Source organism: Perna viridis, chromosome 10 (genome assembly GCF_037379345.1).
Source record: "Perna viridis isolate PV_CMFRI_1.1 ecotype Kerala chromosome 10, ASM3737934v1, whole genome shotgun sequence".
In the NCBI taxonomy this organism is placed as follows: Eukaryota; Metazoa; Mollusca; class Bivalvia; order Mytilida; family Mytilidae; genus Perna; species Perna viridis.
The window spans coordinates 24,496,993-24,510,141 of NC_142454.1; the positions used below are offsets into that span (position 1 = coordinate 24,496,993).

The 13,149-nt window shown below is 31.9% G+C and overlaps 1 protein-coding gene across 6 annotated transcripts in view; it reads left to right on the plus strand.

The window, feature by feature from the left end:
- The first annotated feature begins 12,747 nt into the window (after positions 1–12,747).
- LOC148605072 (solute carrier family 2, facilitated glucose transporter member 5-like) overlaps positions 12,748–13,149 on the plus strand; it is a 36,254-nt gene continuing 35,852 nt past the window's right edge. For 3 of the 6 annotated variants that reach the window (XR_015915814.1, XM_088548100.1, XM_088548099.1), the window contains exon 1: positions 12,748–12,842. Coding sequence is in view for 5 of the 6 variants with exons in the window: in XM_088548100.1 (XP_088404226.1) it covers positions 12,822–12,842 (21 nt within the window). In the remaining variant the exon portion in view is untranslated. The remainder of the gene's footprint in view (positions 12,843–13,149) is intronic. The other 3 variants (XM_088548098.1, XM_088548101.1, XM_088548102.1) reach the window with 1 other exon arrangement.

A 13,149-nucleotide genomic window follows, 5' to 3' on the forward strand; every position in this document is an offset into this window, starting at 1 on the left:
TTTGTCAGTTAATTGCAGCAAACATTTCTGCGCACACTGTAAACTAATCAAGGGTGCATTTTATTGAATAATCGACAAAAATAAATATAAAGCATTAGCAGGGGGTGATTCAAATATTAAAAAAAGACACACACAGCTCAAACGTGAACATGGGAACATTGTCCACCAGTTGCTCTCATTGCAAGTGAGTACATTCCGGTAATAGTCTTGCAAAAATAATGCAGCGCCTAAAATCGAGTAACATAGAGGTCACTAGAAAAGAGTACACACTAAGTCATTCAACAGTGTATTTATAACAGAAAATGGTATCAGAAAAAACACAACAAGCTAAGATGGGCAATATCGTTGAGACAAAGAGTTTAACACTGCTAAAGCCTGAATCAAAATTGTCAAAAGACTCCCCGTTAGAGTTTTTGACCTTGAAGGGTGAAAAATGACGTTTTCAGCAGTTTACAACCAATATCTTGAACGAGATTCTAGCGGTTATCAAAAGAATGTAATCCAGGCACAAAGACCAGAAATGGAAAACAGACATACACAACAAAAAACATAGAGGAACTGAAATCACACATACAAAGTAACAAAACCAAAGAGCAATTCGGACTCCACTAAAGACTGAGAGCATACACAACGTGCACCGGTAGGGTAAGCGTCCTCTGCTCTTCTAGTAGCACCCGCCAAGTTGTTCATAAAAAGTCACGTCCGGGTTAGACGAAAGAGGAAAGGAAAACTATGACACGTTGAACAAATCAGTTTTCATGGCACAGATGGATACATTGTAGCGATCTTTTGGATAGAAGCGATGCATCAAATCCCCATATTAGAATTGTTTAAAGATAGTACGTCATCTATATAGCGGAAACTGAGATGTAAGGATCTAGCTAAACGATATTCTTTCTTTCGGATCAGATCAGCTTTAAAGTCAGCCTGATAAGAGTGAAGGAATGGGTCAGCAAGAAGAGGAGCATAATTTGTTTCCATTAGAATGCGGACCGTTTGTTGAAAATGCGTCCACTACACTAGTCAAATATGTTGTCGATTAATAATTCCAGCATTTTGGAAGCATCTTCTTCTTTGTATTTGGAAGATGATTTGATTTTTTTTACAAAGTATGAGGACTTCCTGCCAAGAACTATATATTTGTATCTCGGTGTACCATCGTTTTTGGAAAAACAACATGTATAATGTTTTTTTGCGTCGGGATTTTAACTGAGTATTGGGAATAGAAGTATACAGGATTAAAAAAGCATAGGTTTTAATGCTCTTATATTCTGATAATAGTCTTGAACTGATTGTCTCCAAGAGATATTTCGAATTTTTCAAGATCAAGGTTGAATTAATATTACTACGGGAGTACCAAGTGTTGTGGTAAGACTACAGACCCTCTTTGACAACTGTGAGTATAAAAGTTAGAAGTTTCGAAAGTGGTTTTGAGGTACATTTTGTAGATCTAGCAACGTAACGTTGTTTGTATGGATTCTTGTGGAATTAGGAATCCAATACATAGACGGTAAATCACAATCATCGTCCATGGTAGAGACCAAAAGAGGATAACACAAATTTATGATTTTCCACAATCTCTTTTTTGGAGAGTGTGGTAGCAGACTAGGTCACTGCTATTATTTTCTACGTTTATCTCTGATAATAAACATGAGTTTATGTTCCATACACGTACGCGTATATTATGTATATGAACTTTTCAACGTTCTGTTGCAAAACACATGGCATTGCGGAATCTGTTAAGTTTGGCTAGTCTAATTAGCTGCCCATTACTGTAATATGAAGTTTCGGGGACTCTATATTATTTATAAAGAAATTATGTACACGTAAAGGTACAGTGTACATGTAAGTACATTACCGGGGAGCTCCAACTATTTTTTGTTAAGCTTTATATGCATATGTCAGACTGCATGTACTAACAACTCTTAATATGACTTTTGATTTAACCATTTCTTTGTTTATGACTTCGTGCCAATAAAGTAATGAATAGGAAAGAAGTCACCCGAATACTTAAACATTTTACATGCAAATATTAATAGTTTGTGAGATGTTTACTACATACAATCTTTTGTAATAATTTACTTACCGTTTTTTGTTTAATTTACGATTAAGAGAAAGCATCACATTATGACTTTGTGTACATGTTATTTTGTGTACATAGAATGTCAAGTATGTTTTATACATGTTACAAAAGTACATAAAGGGTTAACTGGATTTTTAAATCAAAACACTTAAATACATGTATAAACATGAATAAAATCTGAACTTGACAAACCTGTTGATTATTTTTAAGGTTTCTGTATATATGTGTGTGCATGTATTTTTATTACTCAAGATTCTACATCAATATTATTTCTCCATTGGAAATGGTTTTTGATTTTTAACAATTGAGCTTTAGTATAATAAAAACAGTTTAGGAAATAGAAATGAGGTTGTAATAATCTTCTTTTCTAAGTTCATTTTATTATGATATTGTACACATATGTGCATGTAAGTTAAAAGACATTGACATGCAATGCTTTTTTAAAAAAATGTTTTATAACCATAGTGATATCATTCGATGTTTTCATTAGAATATTCAATAGACATGGATTTTGAATTACACAGTAAGATTTACTGTATGATTATAGATGCCCGAGTAACAATATACACTCAATCAACAAATGCAGGCATTGATATACAACAATATAAAAAATACATTTTTTATTATTGTTTGTAAAGTATTCAAAATAAATGTCAACCCTTTTTCTTATATTTGCAGATCGACCAATATGGATGAATCGCTTTTCTGTAAAAAGGATGCGTGTTTTATTAAAAATCAATACATTAATACTACACACGTAAGAATTACTAAGTTTTGTTAAATTGTGAAGAAGATTCACATGTTTTAAATGAAATAGAGATTCTAAAGAAAAGTTAATGACAGTGTTGTGAAGTGCTGAATGTACATACACGTTATGTTGGTTCTGAAACCAAACGACAATGGCAGTGCCTCTGGATATAATTTATACGCTGCAAAACAGGAATTTGTACAAGGAAACAGGCATTTTTCAGGTTACAAATGTATATAACTATTTAGAAGTTGATAAAATAGTTTGATACAAGACTTAGTTGAAATATTGATTTTTAAGTGTTAACTGTGACCCAGTATCGATGGATTTAGCCTTAAAGTTTTTAATATACCAGTATTATAATTTTGTTTCAAAAGAATTTCGAATGTTTTCTGTTTAGTACATGACTGTAAGTGGAAATTTTTTCCAGTATGTAGTTTTATTCTCTTTTACTAAAGGGCTGCTTATTTAGGACTAATGTAAAAATGTAAAATATATATATATACGTACACATTTAATATAATAGTAGTGTCACCGCAAAATAATGCGGTCGGAAATTGGAATGGTGCTGACAGTATAATCTCGTCGGCGGCGTCCGTGTCGTCATCGTCCATATTCACTTGGTTTTTGTGCGATAACTTTATAGTTATGATTGATCAATTGTTATGAAATTTTCATAACTACTGAAGAAATGCTCCTATTTAATGTTGAGTTTAAGGGCCCCTTTCATTCAAAATTAGGGCCGTTCATGTAACAGACAGATACCACATTGTTGTTTTCTGTTAATCTAAAACAAAACTGAGAGTCCAGAATTTTACCAAGCTTACCTACATAAAGTGAAATGGTCAATCGTTAACGTGACATAGCAAGTTTAACACATCCATGCAAGTCAAATACACCTTCAAGGAAAAAAACATTGTAATAAGTATATGATTTGTCTTATGATTATGACAAGCCATAGTGGAATTTGTTCCCCATTTATTGATATCAGTAGATATTTAGTAACATATGCTAATGGATATTTATCACATGTGCATAATTCAATTCTTGATATCAATAAATGGAGGAGTTTTCTAGACTATGCACACATGTTCACCCTACCAGTGCAAAATAATAATAGAATTTTATATAAAGCGTAATAAACTACTGAATGATTATGTAAAATTGGGCGAAAATAAATGTTGTTGGCCAGAATGTTAGACCACTGACAGAGATATAACAGTAAAAATGGAATTACTATAATTTCTTTGATATGTAGAGACATATATGGGTATGGTCTTAAACATGTCAACCATTACAATTACATGTACACATAAACTATAATTCAACCTTTCGTTATTTAAATCCAAGTCATCTAATTAGCACTATCGTTTTTTATAAGAACGATACAATCATATGCATAAAAAATATTGAAAATGTTTCTGTTTTCTAAGGGACAATGTATTGAGAGCATGACTTCCAACCATTACCTTTAAAGAAAATGTTTCAGAAATTATTTCATCAAGAAAGAAAAAAGAAAAAAACATCCCCTTTGAACAATTTTACCAAAAAGCGGAGATTTAAGTGCTTGATCGGGAGAAAATATTATAAATAATGGCTGCATAAAAACACAATTGGCACATTTGAATAATTAACAGTTTGTATATGTTTTAAACGACCATCCTCTTTCATATTTGTTCAGATTATAGTTGAGCTAAGGGTATCATTTTTTCACCTACGTGTTTTGAATAAGTTTAATCTTGTATTATTTTGGTTCATTAGGAAGCTAAGATGTTAAGAAATGCCCACTATACGTGAAATAGAAGAAAATACGAAATTTCGAAAATTGCCCTATTTATGAGAAGGACATTATTGAGATATATCAAATACTCTGAAAATTCAAACAAAAATTCCTTGTCTTTCTCTCATTATATATATATTGTTCACCTTGTTAGACTTGAAAAAATTCAAGTATTAAATTACTCGTGTCAAATTTTGGAGGGGAATCATGGTCAACAAAAAAATATTTAGATGTACATAAAACTATTTTGATCATACAAAGTTCATGTTACAAAGTCAGTTTAACGAAAAAGAAAATAATATCGCAAAATGAAAGAAGGATTTACGAGAAAAAAAAAGAATAATATGTTAATATATTTGTTGTTAAGTAAATATTCGCATTTAACAGTGTTGGTTTTACATTTTAATTGCCTTTTTGCAATGAAGCTGTCCGGAAATTAGTTTCCATTCGTTGCAAGATACTACTTAACAATGCATCATGTTCATACATTTCTCAATCTAGTCCACATGATAACTCCCTTTATAGACTTTATCAAAGGCTTACGGGGTGAACAGAGAAATGGATATTAAAAGTATCTCCAATTTACTAATCATTAAGAAGCACTCCCGATAAGAATCATGAAAGTATGATTTATGGTTGAAAAGCCGACATATCTTTATTTTTGAAATTTTATTTAAAATTTTATACTTAATAGAAACTAACATGTGGTTTTCCATATACCCTTGTTTTTGGGAGATTAAAATTATATACAATGAACTATAAAATTTCAATTTGAGGAAGATAAGTTAAACTATCTTGGAAACTATTTGGTTATCTCCTAAGAGCAGGAAAAATTGAAGAGATAATTATTTATTTCCTCACTAGATGAAAAATAGGTTATCGTCCTCGAGGACCAAACTTCAAAGAGTATTATCTTTGGTTGTAAACCCCGTTACCTCAATTGCCTTATTAAGGAAGTGGGCATTGATAGTAAAACCTCGATAATGCCACATACAAGCGTATTACTTTTGACAAAGATAAAATCCTGAACAAATGTAAGTTATCCATGTCTTATCTCAATATCTAAACAAAATGTGAGGACTTACCTTACTTATTAACCGGTATTTTTCAATCCGGGAACTGAGTTTAGTGGTACATTAAGAAATTTACAAAATGTAGAAGCAAGTCAAGAACAGTGTGAATAAAATGCACCAGAATATTTTTATTAACCATACTAGCAAACAGTATGGGAATGTACTGAATAACAGTTTGAAGGAATCGCAAAGGTTGTTTTCAAGGTTATATACGCACAAAGGCTCTTTAACGATTAAGAAATGTTAAAAGTTTGTAAGTCCCATAATCTTAATGTGAAAACCAACCCCTTTTTCAATTGTTTGGGTGAAGTACTCTTAAACGAAATATCTTGTTTTTGAAAAAATAATTTAAGATAAGGCTCGACATGGAGCAAACACAAACTTTTTTTGTCGAAAGGGATACTTGAAGGTTATATTTAAAATATCTAGGTCACTTGCAATAAAAACAGCTGCATGATTTTTTAAATCGAAATATTTAATTTCCTTATTCTTATTTTCCATAGAGAAAGTTAAGAATTATTCAAAATTGGCAAAATACCAGATATTAAACAAAAATCACATAGTCAATTTTTTCCTTCTCTTAAGTTCAATTGATTCTCTTAATATTGTTTCAATCATAAATATCGGTCAGCTACGTTTAAAAGTTCCGAAACACACACATCAATTTTTCATTGACAGGAAAAAGGGTAATGTTTTATTTTCACAAAAAAAAAAACGATAATATAACATCTCAGAAATAACATAATAGTCCGGAAAAGAGGGTAAACTAAACCAAATACATACTCAGCTTTAAAATATGAAATAGGTTGAATGCACGTTAAGAGAGGGGAACAAAAAACGACTTTGGGTTGAACTGGTTTAAAAGTGATATAGGGAAACATTGACATTATCTACAAATTTATAACACTTTTTTCTCATGTACATAGTTCAATGTTTCACTGCCTCAGCAACCAAGAGTTTCAGATGGTGAACAAGTTAATCAGATTCTTAATTTACTTACCGGTCAACAGGATACATATGATTTTCTTATTTAGATTGTTTTCAATGTACTGTCCATGATAAGTGCAACGTCTATCGACAAAAATTATGTCTAAATATTTTAAGATAATTATGTATATATATATACTAGCTGAAGTATTACTCTAAACGTTCTTTTTTTTTTCATATGGGTAAAACATATTTTTTCAATCACATTATGATTTTATAATCAATGAATTGGACGAGTTAACACAATAACCAGCCCAGATGACATCGTACGTTTCATAGACAATGTGTGCCTATTGGTACTGTGTACTCATGAATCTATACTCTATCTTAAATAAAACGAATACTCCAAGTGTCAAAATGTGTATTCAATAAAAGTCAGGAAAAGCAAACGATAACAGAAAAAGACTAAATCACACAATAAAAATATTCTGTAAATGACCTTCGTTGGTTAGGATTGCAACTATTACATGTACCTTTGTCAATAAAAGACAACAGAGAAAAGGAAAACTTTGAAACGTCGAACAAATCAGTTTTCATGGTACAGATTGGTACACCGTAACTATCCACAAGTTCCATATGACAACAACAAAACTTCTGTACAGATGATATCAATCTTGTAGCAACACAACCCTGTTCAAGAAGCCTAATTGAAAAAAAGTCTAGTGCGATACAAAATGTCTGCGTAGTTACGGCAAGCTCTGGCATAACGTATGTGTTGTGATTGAAAAACTCCATAAGCAGATGCTTAAGGGATGGTACCAGAGATAAAAGGAAAGTTGACAATACGAAATGAAAAAAAATATCGCGTTTGTCGTATAGTTTTGTCAATGTTTTGCTTTACCATCGATATCTAAGTGCGAGTCGAAATACGAGGCCGACTTCACAGTGTCTGTAGTATCCTTTATATCGTTGACATCTTAGATGTTTGGTTCATGAGAATAAGAAGACTGTTCATCAGAGCATCATCTTGCCATCCAGAACCATGCAGATAAACATAACTTCAGCACACGGATATGTTATGATAAGGTCAATTACAAACCCTCTTTCCATATGTCAGCGACAGAACACTGTTACATTGCAACCGCATTTGTTTTCGGTCTTCTGTTATTGTCATAGATGAGGACCGTTTTATGAGTATATTTTGCAGGTGAGGAAAGTGTCCCTTATGGAGTTCGATCATAAGTATCTTACATCTTGACACCTCCAATGAAATGTTCTTTCCATTATTGGCTATAATCGATAGTTAATATTTCATTCCATTTTATACAAGTACTGTAGGATGAGAAAATAATTGTATCCTTTAAAGTAATGACACAACAAGGTATCTCCATTTTCGAAACCGGAAAATAACCACCATCAAAAGGCTTCTGTTGCATCTTCTTTAAAATTTACTTCATTTTATTCCGCAGTTGTCACAGGGACTCTCCGGATTGACATCTGTCTCTTGATATACTGTGCAAAATATTTTGTACGACACAAAAGTTTGAGTGATGTTCGACTGCTCCAAAACCATATAATCCTTATTATATCCTTATGTTTAGATCAAACCCTCCCACTTTGATCATGAAATTGTATTCCAGTCTTATGTAATAATGTAATAATGTAACAGTAGAAGTTACATCTTGACATAACAATAAAAGCTGCTGGAAAACATCTCTCGAATAACACAATACGTTACTGGAAAACTTTAAAGAGCCTCGCGAATAAAATACAAAAAAGAGATCCCATTTGAAACCGTAGCTGTATTGTCAAACAAAATCCATACCATATAACTCATTCTTTGTAACATATTATTCCCTTACATCTAAGCTATAACCATAATCCTTCTTCTAATGCTTACCCTAGGTCAAACCCAAGCTCGAATTCCAAGATCAAACCCTATCTTATCCGAACACTGACCTTAGACAAAACCCTGAACTGAAACAAGTACCTAGATCTTATCCTTATCCCATAACCAACTCTAGATCTGACTTTAAACAAGACCTAACATATACCTATCTCTAGATCAATCTAACCCTTACGCAAGACAAATATCAAGACCTGATCCCAACTGCACACATAACCATAGCCCTAACCCTACACTTAACCCTACCGTAGATCTGAACCTAGATCAAACATTTGTTTAACAACTTTCTTAACACTAGACCTCATTTAAAACTTTAACACTAACCCTAGCTCAAATGTTATAATGACATTATCTTTGACCCCAGCTATTCCGAACATCAACCCTAGATAGAACCCTGAACCGAAACAAGTACCTAGACCTTACTCTATCCCTATAACTAACTCTAGATCCAACTTCAATGAAGACCTCACCCTAGACCATCTAGACCAAAACCTAACCCTAAACCTATAACTCTAGATCTAACTTTTACCGAGACCTTATTTATTCCTATCTTTAACCATAGCCCCAACCCCATACACAATCCAAACCGTAGATCTATCAAGATGAAATATTTACCCTAGGTCTGACTAAATTCAAGACAAAGACATTACCGAGATCAAACTATAAATCAGAACCTGACGCGTGACACATAACCCTCAATATAACCCTAATCATAGCTCTAACCCTAACTCTAAGTAAGAACAGATTTGCATAAGACGACATATACACATACATTTTGTACATTTCGAGTATGCAAATAACATAAACTTGCATGCAATCTAGTATACATGGTATGTTCGTGCTTACCCGAAAATAAGGTATTTTGGGGACATAAACCTTGTTTTTAGACATTAGTCAAAATAGCAACAATAATTATTCAAACTGAATTCTACAAAAAAAATATTAAACATAATTGAACAAAAATAATTTAAAATTAATGCCCGAGAGGTCAGCATTGCACAACATGTTATATAATCTCCTATCGCCTGCAATATAGTCAAAAAGCACAATAAAAATAAATAAATACATGGGCTATTAGTATCAATAATATATAAATGATGGCATCTCCATAGAAACAATGAGGTAATAGTGTAAATGGTGTACCACATGCTGCTATTGAAATAGGCCAGAGCAAATCTTTAACCAGGTGCATATTACCTTACACACGTGTGCAAGGAGCACACACTATTTTGAAGACGATTTAAAGAACTTAGTCTATTCAAAAAGATCATAAATACAATCCACTGTAATTAGATTTTTAAAAACTGCATGCCAAAGTACATAGCTGGTCAAATAGTCATTTCACAATTTCCTAGTAATTAGACAACATCACGCTGTGAAGACAAACACACAAGTGATTTCTGATTTTATTTTTAATTTGTTAGAATTATATAATGCTTGTCATTTTTAATTTATTTCTCTATAAAAAATGTACCAGATCTCTCTCTTTTGCAGGGAATAAGGATGACATAAAAAAGCTTACACCTAATTATATAATGTTCCCAATAAACCAAGATGATTAATTTTGTTTCAAGGTAATTTCTATATAATAATCTGCTTGGACCATGACAAGTCATCATGGCGTTTGTTAGTCTTTTCGTCTACCTCTCCATTCATTTGACCATAATATGCAATGACTGTTTTACATAAATCAGTAGCGGATCCAGAAACTACAAAAGGATGGGGAAATGTGGCCTTTGAGGGGGTTCACTGTGGGTAGAATCTTGAATTTTCTATAAAATCAAATTATTTTTTTCAAATATGAGGGGCACCCTTGGATCCTCTTGGATTCACCACCTTTTTTTTTTTTTTTTTTTTTTTTTTTTTTTTTTGGCAGTACTTCAATAAACTTTTAATCATAGAACACATTAATAAAGTTTGGTTCCATGAATAACAACTTCCTGTTTAATGAGGACGGAGAACATACATACGTACATAGCTATGCTCACCACAATTTCACCTTAAAAACTCTATTCATGGTTTTTCAGAGTGCAAATTAAATCTGGACAAAAAACAATTGTATTCCCATGATTGACACATACATGTGTTGCAAAAAAATCAAAATGATATGTAATTAATAATAAGTAAATTTGTTCCTAAGTATTTAAATTCTAACTACTGCAGGTATGTATATCGCGAGTATACCAGTAATGGGAAAACGGTAGTATTTATAAATACTAAAATACTAGTGTTTCTAAAACATTTTCATTACGTTTTTGTGCTAGCTGGGTTTATATTCAGTACGGAGAAAAATATATGAGACCATTTGATTTCGTGCTTGGAGAAAGGAGAGTTTAGGATGTTTCCTAAATGACTAAGGGTCAAGTAGGTAAGATGAAGTCAAAAACTGCAACTGTAGAAATGAATTGGGATTGTGGTGAGGCCGATGGTATTGAGGACTTGAGCTGTAGTGTTTGGAAACACTAACTAACCTTAAATAAATGAAATAATAAAAATAAATAAATAAAGCAAGTTCAAGGTAAGAGCAAAAAATTGACATAATACATTTTTGAAAGGAATACATAACAAGTATATTATAATTCTATTTAAGTTCATTTATGACGATAAATGAAGATTTTTCAACCCGAAAAGAGTTCGTCCTGTCAAAAGTTGGGATTTATCTCTTATTTAATTTCAAATATCAAGATATCAGAATGTAGAGAAAATATACGCTTTAAGAATATGATGAATGTTTTTTTTACAATAAAAGTTCAGATATGTTATGTTTTGTTACAATACCCCAGTAAAAAATGCACAAATCAAGTAATAGAAAGAATTTTTTCCCCTTTAACGTTTTCATTTTTTTTTCATATAAAAAAATACCGTTTAAATAGGCTTTGATAACATGTAAATATCTATTGACAGACATTTATGATATAGAAACAAAAAATTGTTCCCACATTCGATACCAAATTGAAAATTTCCTGTTGCAAAAAGTTCGTTCTGTCAAGAATTTGGTTTTATTTCAGAAGATATTTCAACAAAATATTTATCAAAATACAAAATAGCAATATTTTATTTTAAAATAATATGCTTAAGATTTTCGACAGACATTCAGTAGTTTTCAAGTATATGATGTCTTATTACCCAACCCCCGTAAAAAGCGACATGATTAACGGAACAGAGTAGGTCCGTCCTGTCAAGATTTTTCCACTTTCAGTGATTCAAAATGGAATAATTTTTATACCAAAATATACCTCTTAGCATAAGCATTACGAATAAGTAAACATTATTTGACAGACGTGAAACATTATATCGATAATGAACTTTATTCACCGACATGTCCCTCTTTGTATCTCGATTTTCTTGTCAGAAAAAAGTTCGTCCTGTCAAGATTTTGGCTTTATTTTTGTATATTTTCAAAGAAACTTTATATCAACACATTTATATCAGCACATTTCCTTCTTTTTTTTTTTTTTTTTTTAGAAATTCCATTCATTAAAACTTATTTATTATAGCAAAAAATGTATCGGAAAATGTCCGTCCGGTTTTCGTCATGTTTTGGGTACTTTTAAAATGCGGCACGAAATCAACACGAAACGAAACGAAACGAAACAATTCGAAACAAAACATCATTCGAAACGAAATTGTTAAGTGCGAAACAAAACTGTAAAATGCGAAACGAAACGGAACGGAGAAAATAAATGTACGATAATTGTAGCTAGATACACATACATGTACTTGAATAAATCTTTAGATGTATACAGCGATAAATATTCAAAAGGATTAACCAAGATTAATGTATGTTTATGTATATTTGTAAGATGTGTACTACTCTAATTCATGTCCACAGATGAGTTAATATCTTCTGTGTCCCAAGTTCTACATTAATAATTTACACTCTAAATGAGAAGAAGAAGAAGAAGAAGAAGAAGAAGAAGAAGAAGAAAAAGAAGACATTCACTCTGTATGGACATGAATAAGAGTAGGACATTGTACATCCTTACATACATACATACACAATGTATACATACGTTAATCTTATTTAATCGTTTTTGTATATTTATCGCTGTATACATCTAAAGATCATTTCAAGTACGTACATTGTATATATAGCTACAATTCACGTACATTTATTTTTATCCGTTTCGTTTCGTTTCGTTTTACATTTTACAGTTTCGTTTCGCAATGTATGGATTTCTTTTCGATTCGATTCGATTCGTATCGATTCGATTCGTATCGTTTCGTTTTGTTTCGTTTCATTTTGAATTCGGTTCGTATTTTATAGTCACTCCTATTAATAGACCGACCGAAGTTGCACCAAAATGATCATGTCGGTGTTGTCAGTAAGTATAAACTATACACATTATACACAAAGCTGATTGAAATTCTCGTTAAATTGATTCTCACACCATTTCCCACATGTTAATAAACTTGCTTCCCCAAGAAAACAACAACAGTTGAAAAGGATACTTCTATTACTTGCTACTTTCGTTTTAATCGTACATGTACTTGGGCAATGATAGTCGACCTCTGTTTGGTAGTATTTCCCAAATATAAACAGATACAAGCGTATTTGGTTTTAATATACAGAGAAGAGGGGGGATACTTCCATTAGAATGCCCAGTTACGATCAGGGTTGTAGATTTTTAC